The 18,287-nt window shown below is 42.6% G+C and overlaps 2 protein-coding genes across 2 annotated transcripts in view; one reads left to right on the forward strand and one right to left on the reverse strand.

The window, feature by feature from the left end:
• The window catches only part of selp (selectin P), a 6,562-nt gene extending 2,613 nt beyond the window's left edge, over positions 1-3,949 (forward strand). Inside the window, exons 7-17 of the mRNA XM_061078438.1 lie at positions 1-47; positions 178-363; positions 451-636; positions 763-948; positions 1,055-1,240; positions 1,379-1,564; positions 1,671-1,856; positions 2,278-2,466; positions 2,543-2,731; positions 3,240-3,359; positions 3,467-3,949. The exon at positions 1-47 is cut by the window's left edge and continues 139 nt beyond it. Of these exons, the coding sequence (XP_060934421.1) occupies positions 1-47; positions 178-363; positions 451-636; positions 763-948; positions 1,055-1,240; positions 1,379-1,564; positions 1,671-1,856; positions 2,278-2,466; positions 2,543-2,731; positions 3,240-3,359; positions 3,467-3,531 (1,726 nt within the window). The 3' untranslated portion in view covers positions 3,532-3,949. The remainder of the gene's footprint in view (positions 48-177; positions 364-450; positions 637-762; positions 949-1,054; positions 1,241-1,378; positions 1,565-1,670; positions 1,857-2,277; positions 2,467-2,542; positions 2,732-3,239; positions 3,360-3,466) is intronic.
• A 2,982-nt stretch (positions 3,950-6,931) lies between these two features.
• lmx1a (LIM homeobox transcription factor 1, alpha) lies at positions 6,932-17,634 on the reverse strand. Its single transcript, XM_061078766.1, has 7 exons — positions 17,456-17,634; positions 10,777-10,997; positions 10,136-10,323; positions 9,253-9,330; positions 8,729-8,813; positions 8,263-8,451; positions 6,932-7,074 (listed from the first exon to the last, which is right to left on the reverse strand). The coding sequence occupies exons 1-7, from the start codon at positions 17,632-17,634 to the stop codon at positions 6,932-6,934; spliced, it is 1,083 nt and encodes a 360-aa protein (XP_060934749.1).
• Positions 17,635-18,287: the final 653 nt, after the last annotated feature.

Below are 18,287 nucleotides of genomic sequence, written 5' to 3' on the forward strand. Positions count from 1 at the left end.
CTGTCTGGCGTTAGGACAGTGGAGTAAACCTACACCTACATGTGCAGGTGGGACGGCAGGATTCATGTGTGATTTCTATGTTTACAGAGCTTTCATTGGTTCCCTGAAGGCAACACAAGCTTTCTGAAAATTCACAAAGTTGTCCACTTTTGAGTAATAATGTTATTTGTTCTTCAGTGGTGCAGTGCAACAGCCTAGAGGCTCCACCTCATGCCTCCATGCAATGCCAGGGCCCTTTGGGAGTGTACAGCTATGACTCAATATGCACTGTGCAATGTGAAGAAGGATTTGAACTGATCGACACAAACAAGACAAAATGTTCCTCACAGGGCCACTGGAGTCACGCCCTTCCTCTCTGCCAGGGTATGAGCACACATTACTAAGTGATGAAATACATATTAAGTGATGGAGTTAATATAACTGGTCTTTTCTTTTATGTTGCTCCTACAGCTAAGAGGTGCATTCCCCTAAATCCACCCTCTCACGGCTCCATTTCCTGTTCCGACCCAAATGGTTCCTTCCGTTTTGGTTCTCAGTGCACGTCGACCTGTGACGAGGGATTTCTCCTGAATGGGACGTCCAGCTCTGAGTGCACCTCTGTGGGCACATGGAACGCAGACATCCCACGTTGCCCAGGTGAAGAAAATGCTTAATGTTTGCATTCTGATCTGTAGCTTGGCTGGAATGATTTCTTGCACTCAGGCTCTACATTATAAAACTAAAATATGTTATGGGACTGTCCCTCTCTCTGTTCCCCTCCAGCTAGAACATGTCCCACTTTGAACTCTCCAACCAATGGCTCTTTATCCTGCTCCCATCCTCATGGACAGTTCAGGTTTGGGTCTCGGTGCACATCAGCCTGTGAGGAGGGTTTTCTCCTGAATGGGACGGCTGACACAGAGTGCACCTCTGTGGGCACATGGAAGGCAGACACCTCACTTTGCACAGGTAGAAAAACATAAATCCCTCTATTGTTTGACTATAAATCAACAGAGGAGCTGTTAATCGAATGGTTCAGTAGCATGACTGTGTATCTTTACTGTTTGTCCCCCAGCAAAGAGATGTCCCGCTCTGAACCCTCCCTCTCACGGCTCCTTATCCTGCTCTGATCCTCATGGAGAGTTCAGGTTTGGTTCTCGGTGCACGTCGTTCTGTGAGGAGGGTTTTCTGCTGAATGGGACGTCCAGCTCTGAGTGCACCTCTCTGGGCACATGGAACACAGACATCCCACGTTGCCAGGGTGAAGAAAATATTGAATTTTGCATCTTGATCTGTAGCTCAGTTGGAATTTCATGGTTTATTGATTTATTGCACTCAGGCTATACATTATAAAACTAAAATATCTAATTTGACTGTCCCTCTCTCTGTTCCCCTCCAGCTAGAACATGTCCCACTTTGAACTCTCCAACCAATGGCTCTTTATCCTGCTCCCATCCCCAAGGAGAGTTCAGGTTTGGGTCTCGGTGCACATCAGCCTGTGAGGAGGGCTTTCTCCTGAATGGGACGGCTGACACAGAGTGCACCTCTGTGGGCACATGGAACGCAGACACCCCACTTTGCACAGGTAGAAAAACATGAATCCCTCTATTATTTGATTATAAATCAACAGAGGAGCTGTTAATTAAATGGTTCAGTCAAATGACTGTGTATCTTTACTGTTTGTCCCCCAGCAAAGAGATGTCTTTCCCTCCAACCTCCCTCTCATGGCTCTTTATCCTGCTCCCATCCCCATGGAGGGTTCAGGTTTGGTTCTCAGTGCACTTCAGACTGCGAGGAAGGTTTTCTCCTGAATGGGACTTCCAGAGCTGAGTGCACCTCTCTGGGCACATGGAACACAGACCCACCACATTGCTTGGGTAAAAAAAAGTATATTTTCTTGGACAATGACTACACGTCTTTTGCAAAGTAGACCATTTAAATATCCATCCCTCTCTGTCCACGTCGTCCTGTAAGGAGGGTTTTGTCCTAAATGTGACGGCTGACACTGATACTCTCTGGGCACGTGGAGCAGAGGAATAGCCCACTGTCAGGGTAATAAATCAGAATATGGGTGTTGCACTTGGCAGATATTCCCCCCTGCTGGGCATTGCTCTGTTGTACAGACCTGTCTTTTAGAATGGGATCAAATGCAATATTTGTATCATAAGTGACAGAGATATTATATTAACTTCCCATACGTGGAACCAGTGCTCTAAGGGAAATATTCCATTTTCCACTTTGTTTCACACAATGAGGTTTGTTAATCAGAGGCTGGCGCTCACACTTTGTTATTTACAGCACGTCCATGCCCCCTATTGGCCAAAGCTCCACAACATGGGAGGATGAACTGCAGCCATCCATACTCCCCTTTCAGCTACGACTCCCACTGTGACTTTGGATGTACTGAGGGTTTCTGGCTGAGAGGAACACCCACTGTGACGTGCGATAGCTCAGGCCACTGGAGTCGGGATCTACCCACCTGCGAGCGTGAGTGCCCACACATGTACCAGTTTTGTTCTGGTGATCAAGCAACTGTTGGAGTAACAATGTCTGTCCTGTCCAGTTGTACAGTGTGAGGCCATCCGTGCCCTGGCTCTACCCCTGACTGTGAAGTGCTCCCACCCTCTGGGGAACTTCAGCTTTGGCTCCCAGTGTCTTTTCACCTGTAAAGACAGATTCTCCCTGAATGGCACTGAGGTGCTGCTCTGCTCGTCCACTGGGTTTTGGAGTGACGATCTGCCAAACTGCATAGGTAAATAAAAAAACGAAAACTGATTCTTTATTAACTTTTACAATCAACTGTATTATTTTCTAAGATGATCACGAATAACAATTTGTCTCATAGGGCTTAACAAGGGGTAATATAAAAGGGGTAAAAGTAATATAATGAATAGCCTATTTACAACATTCATTAGAAAAGACAAAATAGGTGTATCCACGTGTAGAATATTTATGCAAAAGATGAAGGCAGCAGTAATGACAATTCTAAGTTATTATATAGTATATGTGTATGTTGGCATATTGTGTAGTTGTAATCATTATCCATCATCAGCTCTAGATCCGAAATCTCGACCAGGATCCACGATCTCTATGAGAACAGTGTCGGTTATTTACAAATTTAAGGGGTTGATAAACGCAAATAAAATAAAATCATTAATCAAACACAACAAAAAACATGATAAAATAATGACAAGAAATGTGCAAAATATGCAGACAGAAATGTTAAAGACACAAATTGACTGGGATTTGTGTGTCTGTAGAAGATCTGCCGGTGGGGGCGGCCATGTTCATGAACACGAGCATCGGTGCGACCTCTGTGCTCGTGCCACTCGCCCTGATCGGACTGGCTTTGTTGATTCTGACACGATTCAAGAGAAGAGGTGAGACCTGTGTTGTGATGATGAGCATGAGAAGTTACACAAATGCACACACAGCACATTGTGGCACACCGATCGTGTCCCTCATATTGTCGTCTGACCTTTTTCAGGAAACACAGCCAGGTCTGATGCGCCATTGTGGGAAGAAAGAGAGAATCCAGCATTTGAGTTTTGATTTTTTTTTTGTAGTAATGCTTTTGTATTGATACGGATGTCGCTGTTGTTTGTCTTTATGTTATTGATAATTTGCTGACTCTCATACTACCCATAATATTTCTGCAAGTCAATTTTATCTTGTCTTATTTTATGAATTTTATCTATATTTACGTAGAGGCTTTGAAATGAGCACAACAGGTTTTTTGCTCCCCCTGATCTGTGTATAATCATTTGTAATTTTGCATTATTTTTAATCTGTGCAAAAAGATTAAACTATTTCTACAACTTCATGCATGCTGTTTAACATTCACTATAACGACTACCAAGAGATGCTTCAAAATCTAAATAAAAAAAAATTACAACATATTTTGATTGAAAAGATTTGTCCTTGTTCTTAGAAAGCTTTAAATCCTACAGAGTAAATATTGATTTGTTCCCTGCTTGTCCCTTAAACTGTATTGTTACTTGATTTTTCAATAAATTTTAACCATCATTCTTTTTCCTTTATATGTTCATTCATTATTGCTCAATCACACAAATTAAGCATCTGATTGGTGTTGACATACTTCAAGCAGTGTCCTGTGTGATGGGGAGACCCCGTCCTCTCGGTGCCCTCCCCAGCAGCTCTGGTCACCCACTTTTGACCTCCTCCATATCGGAGCTAATGCTGCCGGGTCAGACCGAAGAGGCGGCCGAGAGCCTCTGAGATCGCCAACCTGCTGCAAAGTGTCAATTTAGCACATCTATCGGCCCGAAAGCTCCTGTCACTGAGTGGTGAGGAGGTGATCTATTATCAGTCTCAGCTCAATGTGTCACACTGGGCGCAGATCCAACATTCACGGGCAAATTACTAACCCCGCCCTAACTGTAGGATATTTCAAACTAAGAATCACATGCCATTTTATGTAAGGGATGATATAGTCAAATGAATTGTCTTCGGGAAGTAGGAAAATCAATGGCTGTGCATCTTCCCTTTGCATCTGTGCCAATAATGCACCAGTAATATGCCCACACACTTTAAATATGTGCTGCAAATGGCCGCTCTTCAGCAAAGCATGTGCATCTGTCTCGGCGCTGCAACAGCATGACGCCAATTATAGCGGTTAAAAGACAGAGGGTTTGTGGTCTGTGTCTGGCATGAAGGGTGCAATAAATAACCGAACTGTTGACAGGAAACTGTTTGGCTACCGTCAGAATAATAATGAGGTTATTGCTACCCGCTGCGACCGTATGATCACAGTTTGATTATTTCTCTCATCCCACCCACTGCTGCTGGCAGCCATACGTACAGTGTTGTGCCAACGCTGCACATACTCGTGCACGAGAAGGGAAAAGGCTCTGCAGGGGAGCCAAGGCTTCCTTCCTCGGTGTTTAATCTGGCTTTACTCCCTTCACCCACCCCTTAAAGGTACAAGTGAATGTATTATGATACATAAATCCGTATAAGAGTGTTGTTCCTCTCTTACACATGAGCATCCACACGTGCATATGGCAGCCGGCACTTAGAGCAGATACAGACTCAGATACAAAGGCAGACTCACACACAGTATACTCGGCTGCACCTCTGTAGCTCGGGTTGGCAGTGGCATACCACGGTGACAGACAGTTAGATTGTTCCTGACCATTGACTTGCGCTCTCTGCTCTTCAAGGTCTGATTTCATAGTGGGGAATATGAGATGGGTCCAGGAGAGGGTTCACAGCCGGGGCAAGGAGGCACTCCATACAGTGGGGCTTCATATCTCTGTGTCACCCTGGGCATTCTCCCCTGACACAGCTTTCAGCCCCTTCGTTGTCCAGTACCCCCCCCCCCCCCCCCCCCCCGCCGCCCTGGGTTTTCTCAACCTCTCTCCCCCAGGATTCGGTGCATTCCAGCTGGGCTCAGTGCCTGGGTGGTCCCCCCTCGACTGGAAGGAAGGAAAAGGCAGAAAAATGCAGCGAGGGCCTTTGACCGCGAGGAGCACAATGTGAGCGTTGACGACGGGCGGCGTGGATGTGATGCTTACCTGCCACTGACCCATGCCGCTGTCATAGCCCTGTTACAATCTGATGATCCAGCCAGCAGCCAGGAGAAGATGCCTCGCTGACCCGTCACCTAGATCGGACTGATAAGCACTGAGGATGGACTGACCCGGCTGTGACCCCCTCTCCACATGAACAGATCGGCCTGTGTCACACACCTCACACTGAAGCATCTGTATAATAACATCATTTATTGACCGATTCATTCAAGATGAGCAGCACACACGCACTGTGAGAATAAATACAAATACACACCCAAACGGTTATTTACATTAAGTGTTGCAGTTATTAATTCATGTTCTAACATTCAGACCTAGTTAGAGAGGTCCGACAGTATCATGCAGGGGACTGTGTTGTGGGATCGCAAAGCATAAGGAGTAGTTACTGTATGTTTCTAAGGACATGCACATGGTAAAGCCACCAACTAACAGCCTGGGAACCACTGGTTTTCTTATGACCTGCTCATTATGTGACTTCTTGCCTGGACTCCTGAATTAGAAATTTCCTGTTTCATGATGTTCTACCTGTGTCTGTTGGTTGCTGACCTTGTGTAATAACCAAATTTGCATTAACCCTTTGTATTATTGCTGCTTTCCAGAAAACTCAGTGGTTGATATTTGCCCATTTGAAATTTCTGACCTTCAAGCATATCAGGCAAATGACGGCAAACATGGCTGACTATGAATGTTTTTATTTTGTGTGGGTGGTTATACAGTCCGAGTGAACTGTCAGGAGTGCAGCTTCCTTGCATATGTCATCAAAGCGGATACTATTAACCATTACCAGCTGCCTAATAACACTGGTGTTATATTTTGACCTCAAAAGATGATGAATATGACTCATGTTGCCTTTGAATTGATGGTTTGATTGACGTACCCTCCACGGGTGCCACAGTTGTTGAGTGACGTCTGACAGCAAGCTTCTTTCTTGCAGCGGTATTTGATTTAACTTTTTCTAGTAGGAGGTTGGAAAATCTGGCCGTCAGTTTGTCTGTGCATGGTCATAGTCTTTCTGTGTTCCTATTTTTGGATTGGGCAACCACTTCTTTTGGATTCTTGTTCCTGTTTTGGATTCCTTGCTTGTACACCAGTTCCAATTATTTATTGAAGTACCTTTATTGCACCTACCTGCCTTTGTGTGTGTGTGTGTGTGTGTGTGTGTGTGTGTGTGTGTGTGTGTGTGTGTTGTGTGTGCGTGTGTGTGCACGCGCACGTGTGTGTGTGTTTGTGTGTGTGTGTCCTGAAATGATTGAACTGTGACAGATTGACACTCCATTGAATGCTATCACAGTGTAGCCACATTCCTTGGGTGATATTTTTACACCAACTTCCACAGCCACCTTGTGCATTGTCTGGAGAAATGGATGACGAGACCAGATTACTGAGGCCAGTCTTCCCTCTCAGGAGGTGAAGTACGAGTCCTGCATGGAGTAGAGACAGTCAATAGGAGTAAGAAGAGAGGAGCCGCCCAGGGAGAGGCAGTCCCTGTCAGCCACATGACAAAGAGGCTCTCTGTCCATTTCACCGTACAGGCCCTTGAAGCCTAAAAAAAAAAAAAACGACATCATTGCTCAGTCAGTAACTCGTTTATAACCAGATCATAAATTAGCTTTAAAGTCTTCTCTGGATGTGGAGGGAGGAGTTAAACCCTGGTGATGCCAGGGAACTGGAGATGTGGGATTTAAAAGAAGTGGACAATTAGGAGGCAGCAGATGGTGGGTGGGGTCTCCAATCAAAGCATGAGTGCATCGTGGGCAACTTAGGATGTGGTGATTTTGGAGACTGAAGTTATGTTTTCATTGGTTTGTCTGATAATGAGCAGGATTACACACAAACTAATGAGCGGATTACTATGACACTTGGTAAAGGGGTGTGGTTTAGGGAAGAACCAAAAACAGTTTTATGTGGCTGCAGATCAGGGGACGGATGAAGGAACTTCTTTTTAATTTTATTCATCATTGTGCGATGTGATCTTTTAAAAAAAAACAATTTCCCAGTTTTCCTGGGGAATAATTCATGGATCTTAATAAAACAATCAGAAAGATTGAGGCTGCTGATATATATGTGTACAATTTGGTGCAGCTTGATAGAATTTGATGGGAACATTGGGCCTTTGTTTACTACTTTTAAGAGTGATAACTGACTCAGACTCAACAAATGTAGAATCTTTGTAAAGTTTATATAATGTTCCACTGTACAGCCACTGTATCACTGAGGTTATATTTTATTATATGCTTACATTCCTAGTGTATGGTTACCCTTAAAATTAATTTTTAACAACATTCTGAAGTTGAAGCTATTGCAAACAATAATATCTGCAATTCAAATTTGTGAAAAGATAACATTACATTTTAGAAATTTTTGCTGTTTGAGCAGTTTTAGCAATATTATATTTTAAATATATATATGGCCAAATTTGTCCTAAATATCAACCATAATTTACAGTTATTCTGCAGCATTAGGAAAAAAGCAGTACCATAGGAAACATTGCTACAAGGCTGAAGTTAACTGGTATCCATATTTTTAAAAATAAATGTCCTATTATTATAAATAGAATATTTTGTGTTTTGTGTTTTAAAATAAACATTTCAGGAGTTACCTTCAAGTTTAATTTTTCAACTATCAATGCTATAGAATCATGTTTCTTTCCTCACTAATCACAGAGACTCAACCCTGTGAGCATCCACCTCACTCACTCCACATCATGGTGGTGCGGCGCTGAGCTCTTTACCGTAGGGGTGCATGTGATCCCCAGGCATCTGAGGCGGGGTCAGGCCCTGTCTGAAGGGGTCCATGTCATAGTCCTGCTGCTCCAGTGTGGTGAACCCCATCTGCTGCTGCTGTTTCTGCTGCTGCTGACTGTGGGAATAAGAGGAGCCCAGGCGCTCCAGCTCAGAGGGCAAACCACCACAGGGGGGCGCTGTGGGACACAGCAGACACATATCTCAACATGCAACATTTTTTTGACCATTGCTGAGCTTTTGTGACATTCGTAAGCACACATGCATCTTACAGAAACCTTTTAAAGCTGGTACATCAACATCAACTTATTAACAGTTATTTCTTATGACTGTTTCTCAGAAGATAAGACAAGATTCCTCCCAAAAGGAAGGGGTACAACTGATGTAATTTCCTCTTAACACAAACTGATCACGACTAACTCATGGGTATTAAAGTAGTTTTCTGCAGTATTATACCTGTATGGTGTGACGGGTGCTCGTGCTGTTCCTGAGTCTGCTGCTGCTCCTGTTGCTGCTGCTGTCTCCTCGCCAATTTCTTCATCTAGAAATATGCATCACAAGACTTTACAGTGAGGCTGCACACACAGGTAAAATCAGCCTCTCAGTGCAAAGTCCCTCTGCCACCTGGCCACATGAGCGTGTTCACGCACTTGCAAAGTATTAACATCAAGGTAAAGGACATCTTTCAGTGGAGGGGGGAAACCACACATGAGCCCACTTTGTGAGGAAATATGAGGTTTAATCTACAGCCATCTCACAGTGATGTGTCATCAGTTTCCTGTATGTAGAGATAACCAGGCTGATTTCCACCCTGGCATACAAATACAGTGCAGAAAGAGTCCTTTTATTAGTGTGTGTGTGTGTGTGTGTGTGTGTGTGTGTGTGTGTGTGTGTGTGTGTGTGTGTGTGTGTGTGTGTGTGTGTGTGTGTGTGTGTGTGTGTGTTTGTGTGTGTGTGTGTATTAATACATTGTGTATTACCTTGGCTCTTTGGTTCTGGAACCAGACCTGCACAACCCGGACACTCAGGCCAGTCTCTGCTGCCAAGGTCTCCCTTACCTTGGATTAAGATTCAGGGGGAAGGACAAAGAAAGAAAAGGTGAATGGAAAAATATGAAAGAAGAAAGAAAGAGGAGGACATTTGAAGGTTAAAAAATCTGTATCACTTCAACAGTCCACCTCAAACAAGGAGGAAGGGAAAAGTATTTAATTGTCAAACCTTTAAAATATATCTCTACAATCTCTACTCTATTAAGTTGGTTTTATGAGAATCTGGTAATGTGTATATACATATATGTAGCACATATACTATTTTAGTATGGTACCGATAACATTTGAACCTGGAAAGAAAATGTGCCACACGTTAATAACTTTAAGAACGTTAAGAAAAGCCAAAAACGGAATCCATTGTTTTTCTGTCCACGTTGTAAAGTTGACCTACTGCTGTTATTTGCAAGTAAAATTAGTGCATCTCATCATATAAACATATAAACTTATGTTATTTCTTTTAAATAATTGTTTAAAAGACACCTGTTTACTTTCTAAAAAAAGGTTCAATGCTTTAAAAAAAAAGTCAAATTTATGTTTGCCAAGGCCCAGCAGTCCCCTTACATTCAATCAAGCTACACCAAATGTTACACTCTCACAATATCTGTTTCTTAAATCCAATTTTTGTCATGATGATCCATGAATTGTTCCCTGGGCAAACTGTGAAAATAAAGAAAAATGCCTAATCCCGTTTTTAATGGGTTATTTTCTGACCCATACCAGATCCTTCCATCATCTTTCATGGATCAGGTGTTGTTGTATAATCTGGTTCACAAACAAAGGTGAGAAATCTCTGATGCAAAAAAACACACACTACCTTTCTGCAGGGCTTGGACGAGACCTCGAAGGAGGCTTTAAAGGTTCGTCTTTGTTGGGTGGTCAAAATAGTGCGAGGTCTTTTAGGACGTTTACTTTCCAGGTCTTCTGATCTGATTCGTCTGCCGGTAGCTTTCTCAGAGTCCTCTTCCTCCTCCTCCTCATCTTCTTCATCATCCTCACTTTTACCTGTAGTGGGCATACATGATCGAGAAGATGTTTATTCACAGATACACACAAAAATCTCTCTCAATCAGAGATGATTAATTGCACTCAGGAAACTTTGCACGACCTCTGCTATAGTTTTTGGTTTCCTACATTTCCAAGAATACATTTCAATAACCTAGAATCAACAACTCATTTGATTCTTATTAAATAATTGGAAAAAATTTGAGTTATAAATATCAAGAGTAAAGGAGGTCTGAGACTCTTGTCTGGCTGAGTTACAGGAGCAACTCACATTCACAAATCACAGTTTGGGTAATTTTAGATTCTATATGCTTCATTTATATAATTTTTATGTGACTGTTAATGGGTTATTTATCCAAAAGTCACAACAACACTATCCCTTTGTCTACTGAGTACTGTGTGTACTGAATCTGTGAACCAGACACACACACTGAACACATACAGAGCGCTTACCTGTGTCCGAGGAGGTGGGACTGGCCAGACACTGGTGGTAGTCCTCTCTGGCACACAGTAGCTGTCCCTCCCTGAGGACACAGCGGTCTCCGGTCTGCAGGCGGCAGGAACAAGCGCTGCAGGTGAAGCAGCGCAGGTGGAACACAGCGGCCCCGGCACGCATCACCAGCTCCGTAGGAGACACGGCCTCGGAGCAGCCCCCACAACGCACTGCAAACAGACTGGACAGAAAGAGGAGGGTGTGGGAGTAGCAAGGGGGGAAACAGAGAGGAACTGTGAGAGTTCAGTCAATAACAGAGGGTAATGCTTTTGTTTAAATGTGGTAAAGCTGAGACACTTGAGGAGCACTTCAGTAAGAAGAGACAAACAAAATGCTTGGTTGACTTGATGAATGTTGCTGAGTCGAGCTGCCACTCAAAACAACTGCCAGTCTGACTTCTCCCCTCTCCTCCTCCTCCTCAGGCCCAGGCCACTCAGACACATACCCTAAGCATGGCGGGTGTGCATCTTAGCGCCTGGCAACCGGCACTGGTCGGCTTATAGCCCCAGAGACTGTTGCCGTGGCTCCGGCTGCCATGTCCGAGGCTGCGCTCCTGGGGAGGCAGGAGAAAGGCTCTCGGCAGGCCATGGCTCCAGGCAGAGGGGGGGAACCAGGTCTCCCGGTGGGAGAGGCTGAGCCGCCGGGCCCAAGAATTATCTGCAGAATTATCCCTAAGTCTGCTTAACCAGGGCAGGACAAAGACAGAGCCAGCCCCTGAGCAGCAGGACCATTGTCCACTGGCTGGCACCTCGGCATTTTGCGTCTGTCATGCAGGATGATGCGTCATCATTCTGGATTTGGCATTTGTCTCCAGCCCTGACTGGGTCACCAGAGCAGTCAGCATAGACGCATGAGAAAGTGACAGCTTTTTTTTTTATAGCTTTCACATAAGAATAGGGAGCTTGGAGCTGGTTAGTGCTTGAAGCTTAAAAAGTCAGATTGGCCCATTAGGAATCATAGGATAATGGCCACTGTTTGTTCCGATTCAGTGATGATCAAACACAACCATAATGAGAAACATCCTGCAGTTGAACTATTTATTTTTACAGAAACTTAAACCAGTTATTTCATTGTTGTCTTTGTCCATTGTCTTGGCCTGTTACTCACATCTCAGAGTGATCATTTATAAATAACTATAGTATAAAATATGAATATATACAGAAAAAGCATCTTAAGAGGTATCTTAAATGGAAATACAGAACAATATTTAACCAACACTAGAACAAACAGACTAAACCTAAAGCAAACTCCCAGGTTGAGACATCCCTGTCAGAAGCCGAGGAGGAACAACATCCTAAAGCCCAACATTTCTGGGACCTCTTACTGTTGCTGTGGGGTCGCTAAGGAAACGGTAAAGCCCCCATTCCCAGAAGATCAGGAGGGTCAGTCGGGCTGCTTGACCCATCCGAGTCTCCTGCCCCACGGCCTCAATGGTATGCACTTTAATATGGCCAATATTGTGGTGGTATGTCTGTGGTATGTGCATTCCTGCGGCAACAGACGATGCAATGAAGTATGTTCAAAGGAAGAGAACACTCTATGATACAGCAAAGTGCCGCCCCTGCTTGACTCTCTTAATATGATGCTGATGCTGGATGTCAGCGAAGAAGAACATATGGGCCTTAATGTTGGGAGATTGTTCATGTTTCCAGAATTGCTTTTCCATTATACGCATTGTCCAGTTTATCTCATTATCCCCACTACTCTAAAGCGTTGTTAATGCAAAGGTAGAATTCCTCCGATACTTATGGAGCAGCTCAAGGTGTTTAATATTTCAGAGTTTCCGCTGACGTGATTGACCCGGGGGCCCCGCCAGGAGAGCGGGAACACTCAGTCACGCTGGATTTAGACATGGCAATTAGTGAGAAGATCATTACAGCACAATAAGTCAGCAGAATCCTGGACTCCTCCACACTGACACAGCACGGGGAAGTCCACTCAGAGTAGATGTGCTGCATGTTAAGTGTTCAGCAGAAGTACACACACACACACACACACACGGTCATGTTTTATGACTTCAGAGGACATTACATTGACTTACATTGATTCCCTGGAGACTTAATGTAACCTTAAACCTAGCTGTTAATTGCCTAACCCCACCGAAACCGAAACAGAAACCGAAAACATGTCTTCACTTTAAAATGATTTACATTATAAAGACTTGCTGTTTGTTTCTATAAGGAAGACGGGTCCCCATAACGGGACTGTGTAAACAGATTCAGGTCCCCGCAACATGAGTAATACCTGGTGCACACAAACAAACAAGCACACACACATTGTTTTTTGGGCAGCAATACTTAGTAGGACTTTGCTTTGACTTCCATTCATTGTGGACAGCCCAACAAAAAGTATCTCTAATCTTAACTTAAGCAAAATTCACATCTGACCTCTAATTTTAACCAGGACCTTACAAATGAAGTTTTGCTTTATGAGGACCAGGTCCCCATGAGGTGTACTGGTCCTGACAAGATAATTGTTATAATGGAAAAGTCCCAAAAACGAGTACATCCTCTCTCACACACACACACACACACACACACACACCTCCACCCTCATTGTTCCTGTCTTGACTTCAGTGCTGACCTTTCGCTGTCGGGCAAACATGCACTGCTGGTCTGCCGGACAAGCAGGGAGACAGATCCTGTTTCTGGATCAGGTTAACCTGGATCCTTTGCTGAACCCGCATACACCCCAACAGAGGCTATGTATCAGATACAGATCTGCGGGTCAAGTGCACCGTCAGTCACAGCTCTGATCTGAACCTGTCCACTGAACCGCGGAGACAGGACAGGAATTAGCATAACGCGTCATTAGATTACAGGCTGAGTGTATAATGTCCTGTGGGCTGCTACAGGTCAGGCTAACAAACCATTTAAATGTACAATACTGTCAGGTTAGGGGCGGAAAACGGAAGGACTGTAAGGTACTACATCATAACAGAATCAAAATGCCATATTTTAAATAAGGAATAATGAAAAAAGTTATAATAATGGCTAGATTTATCAATTAATATTACTTATAATACTTTTGTTTTCATTACAATAACACTTACATCACTCCACTTTCTCCCCAGTACCTGCTTTTGCACAGTGTCTGTTTTGCAGGTTGTTTTTTGTTTTTGTTTTCTGTATATTTTTACTCTCATTATGTGTAGTTTAGTAGTGTATATATTTTGATCTTTCTTTTTTATTGTTGCTTCGGCACTGTTATTTAAATTCTGTTTTTCTCTTTTTTGCTGTAACAAGTGAATTTCCCCGTTGTGTGGATAAATAAAGAAATCTAATCTAATCTAACTGATAATGGAAAATAGAAAATCAAATCATCCAAACATTAAAAGATATCAACGAGTTACCACATCTAGAAAAGTTCGTGTTTTTTTCAGAGGTCCCAGTAATGCCTGCTCATGACAGAAACAGTATCAGTTGGTCTGTGGGTCAATCAGAGCTGTGTTAACCATGTATATAATTGATGAAGAGTGAATTACTAATCTAATTAAGATTTTAAAAAACATTCTGATGTTATCAAGGAAATAATTTACTCAGTTCCTCCCAATTACATTTTCCATATTGTTATATTTTAAAGTTTTCTTGATTCAGTAATTGATACACAGCATCTAAAATTACATTCAAATGAACAGGACTATCCTGCACTTACAAACTATTTTCCATTAATACCAAATGACAACATTATTGAAGCTTATAGTGGTTTTGTTCAACAGGCACAATATTTGCGAAGTTGCTAATAATACATCTAATGAACATGGATCCATTGAAGACTGTGTCAAAAAAGACACCATACAAAACAAAACGGTTTCAGATAGCAAAGTCCCATTTGTGATTATATCAGACAGTTTTTCTTTAATTTTAATTTCTTTTAATTACTTTTGTTGTCACCGAAATGTGAATTTTCATTTTCTTTTCTTTTTTGGGTGGCGATGTTGTTTATTTGATATTGATATTTTGTAACATTTTTAATATAAACCCTGTATGCTTATTTGGCAGCAATGTACACATTAAGCGTAAGATTTAATAATAATGTTGCTACTGTTTGTTACTACTTATATAGTTGATTCAAGCAATACTGAGGAATTTGCAGTGAAGCGAATTGTGTGTCTTTGGCTTCGATCGACCTGATGGTGTGACTGACGCTGATTTACCACATTAGCAAAGAGGAAAAATAAAGCAGGACTCAGAAGACACAGTGTGGTTGTCCCAGTATGGAACAATCATCCCCACTGTCACCGTTTAAAACCATCATCACGGACAGAGGAGGTGCTCTCATGCCGTCCAGGGGGCCACAGCCCCTGACAGGGATGTGGGAGACCACTGAGGTGGAGGCTCTGGCACCAGGCCTCCTGCTAATTGGTCAGTTCAGATATCTCATGGTTGGCTGGGCATCGTCCCGTCGCTCGACACTGGGGCTGCTGCGAGCGGAGCTTTCCAGATGCCACGGAAGATAGCGCCAGGGCTCGTGGAGCGCACTGTCCCGCAAAAAAGAAGTTTGCACTATCCTCACCGTCCCTCTTGTAGGGATGCACCAGACCTTCTGACATATGGGTATACTCTCCTAATTACCTCTCAGTCCTGCTCTGGCCAAGTCCTATTATCTCCACTGATGATATAAGCACTTTGAATCATCTAGTAATTCATGAATGCTTCATAAATGTCCTTTTAAACACTGTTAAAATGTTGATATAAGGGCATTTCGCTATTAAAAAGTGTCCGGTTTGAACTGTTCCTCAGACAAATGCTGCACTTGAGAAGGCCCATGTGCTCCTAGCACCGTAGCACTGTTACTTTAAGTGACTAAGAACACGATGGCGGGGCGTATGTTGCACCAGTGAGTGTTCTGCAACGTTTCTCATTGCATCCCTGAAGCTTTGGCACAACCGCCATCACTAAATTGGTCAGAAATAATGGGAGCTGCCGCCGTTCGGCTTGTACAGTTTTGGTCTTGGCTCTTGTTTAGGTGAGAGCATGTTTTTTGGAGGAAGAAGAATGGGGGGATTAGGTGATGTGAGGGAGTCGGGCGACGGGTGATGCTGGGAGTTTTTGGTGGGGGTGGGGTGGGGGGGCAGCTTCGTCTACGAGACCATATGTTGTCCCCAGCTTGCAGTTGCCACGCCAGCGGGCCTCGAAATTTTAACACATTTTGACAATGTGTCAGTTGAGCTCTACCCCTGGTTGTGTGCTGTATGTGTATGTGCGTTGTGCGTGTATGTGTGTGTGTGTGAGAGTGGAGGTGTGACCATGTTGTTTTGTGTGTGTGTGTGTGTGTGTGAATACAGTATGCAATAGTGGTCTCACATTCCAGCTCCCTCGCCATCCCTTCCTCCTGCAGTCACCTTGTTCTAAGCGCTCTGTGCCAAGTTCCCTGGACGTCAACTTACACCTTATAGACTCACACACTAATACACAACCACACACACACTAGATAATGCATTTATTCTGCCCTGAACGACAAAATCTACCAATTTGTACAGAAGAACACCAAGTAGGAATACATAGACTTATATTAAGTTCAAGAGATTACTTGTTTCCCAACTCTCTCTTTCTCTCTTGCTCACACACACACACGGACACACACACATACACACACATTCTTAGTCAAGGTCAGACGTGGACAAGGGTTCTGTTGAGAAAATTGCCTCAATATCAGACGATCACTTTTTTGTCAAGGGGCCAACATTTTTTTTAAAACATAACACTGAAAATTAAAAAACTCTTAAAAATTAGCTTGTATAATTAGACATTTCATCTATGTTCTGGACAGTAGGCCAACAAGATTACGGTATTTTCTAAAGGAAGCATAATTGCACCACTTTCAGTTTGCAACCAATGAGCAAACACTTACTTAGACATATGCATATGGATTACACGACAACAATATATATATAAAAAAAGGAATGCAGGTGATATAAAAATATTTAGCATGTTGTATATATATATTTTAATTGAACTATATTTAACAAAACAATTATGATAAATAAATTAATATATACTGCACATAACTCTGACATCTTCAGCTTATTAAATTATTTATTCAAAAGGATTTTTAACTTAATTCAATGAAAAAAAACATGTCAATATTTAAACTGAAATTAAATTTCATAAATTGAACATTTGAGGGGGGAAATTACATTACAGTGTCAAACCAGTAAAGAAGCATCTGCGAAAATCTTTTTTCATCCAGACTCATTACACCAGCATATAAACTTTATAAAAGTAATATGCGTCTATATCTTATGTATTTTTACATTCTGGAGCGTTTTCATGTAGTCCTGCACGTTTTATCTTAGTTCGAATTTACAACTTAGATTAGACACATAACAGAAATTACGTTTATGTTGAAATGATATGAAGTTTCTGCTCTGCACGCTCTGCCATGGGTTGTTTTGGGGATTCAGGCCAGTAAGCAGGTAACATACCCCCACCAGCCCAAATTGTACTTTGTTAATTTTGACGGTTATTGTCACTTGTTGTTTCTATAAACATCTAAAAAAAATTGATCAAAACCTTTCAACAGCCCAACTACTGACCAATCAGGGGCAATAAAGTTATATGTGTGTGTTTGAGTGTTTTATTATTTCAGCTGTAACATCAGGAACCAGACCCGCAGCAGTGGATGAGTTGTACTCACTCAGCATAGTCCCGCTTGCAGTAAAGTTTGCGGTCCCGCAGAAAGCAGGAGTTGTTGAGCGCGTCCCCGCACGCCGAGCACCGCACGCAGCCCTCGTGCCAGAGGCCGTCGGTGACTCTAAGCAGGAACCTGTCTGTGATGATGCGGTGACATCCCGCACACACCGCCTTCTGATCCATACCTGCACTGACGGGACATCCTGCCATTAACACACTTTCTACAACCAGCAAATAGAAATGAAATATGGAGGAAGTCTCATCCAAAGGCGAATTTTCATCTTTAAAATATTTTCGAAAACCACAGTTCATTTAAAAAGATAATTTCAAAATCATCAGACTAAGATGATTTACTAGGATTTATTACGTTTTGTTCGTATGTGTTTTGACAGTATTTTAAACTGACCAAAGCTTAGGTGAGGAAAATAGATGCTGAAAAGAAAATATCTCAGTGAAATGTATCAGTTTTAAAAAAAGTGTATTTAAATCTAAGTTCTCCTATAAAAGCTGATTAATACAATAATATAATCAAATCCTAATGACCTAAATAGCGATGGTAAACCCACCACCACATGCCACCTGAAGATATGATAAGATAAGATATTATGATTCTGACCAAAGTTAACTAAATGAAAATGTTATGTTTTCAAAATAAAAGCATGAAGCTCTTACCTGTTAACTGTGTTCCTGAAGTGAAGATAGAGAAGTGTTTTGGGTTTTTTAACTCGCACTTCTTCTCATCAGAGCATCTCCTGAAAGCTCTTAGAGTCCTGCTGCAACTTTCTGCTCCGACTCCCAGACAAGAGCAAACATCAAAGTTTCTACTGTGATGTTCA

This window comes from Limanda limanda, chromosome 9 (genome assembly GCF_963576545.1).
Source record: "Limanda limanda chromosome 9, fLimLim1.1, whole genome shotgun sequence".
Taxonomy (NCBI): domain Eukaryota; kingdom Metazoa; phylum Chordata; class Actinopteri; order Pleuronectiformes; family Pleuronectidae; genus Limanda; species Limanda limanda.

Excerpts from the sequence above, each read along its gene's own strand:
- lmx1a (XM_061078766.1), bottom strand. The coding sequence starts at position 17,634 with ATGGATCAGAAGGCGGTGTGTGCGGGATGTCACCGCATCATCACAGAC. Across the intron at positions 10,998-17,455 it reads TGCAAGCGGGACTATGCTGA|TCTGTTTGCAGTGCGTTGTG; the intron begins GTGAGTACAACT and ends CTTTCTGTCCAG. Across the intron at positions 9,331-10,135 it reads CGTCCAAGCCCTGCAGAAAG|GTAAGGGAGACCTTGGCAGC; the intron begins GTAGTGTGTGTT and ends TCTTAATCCAAG.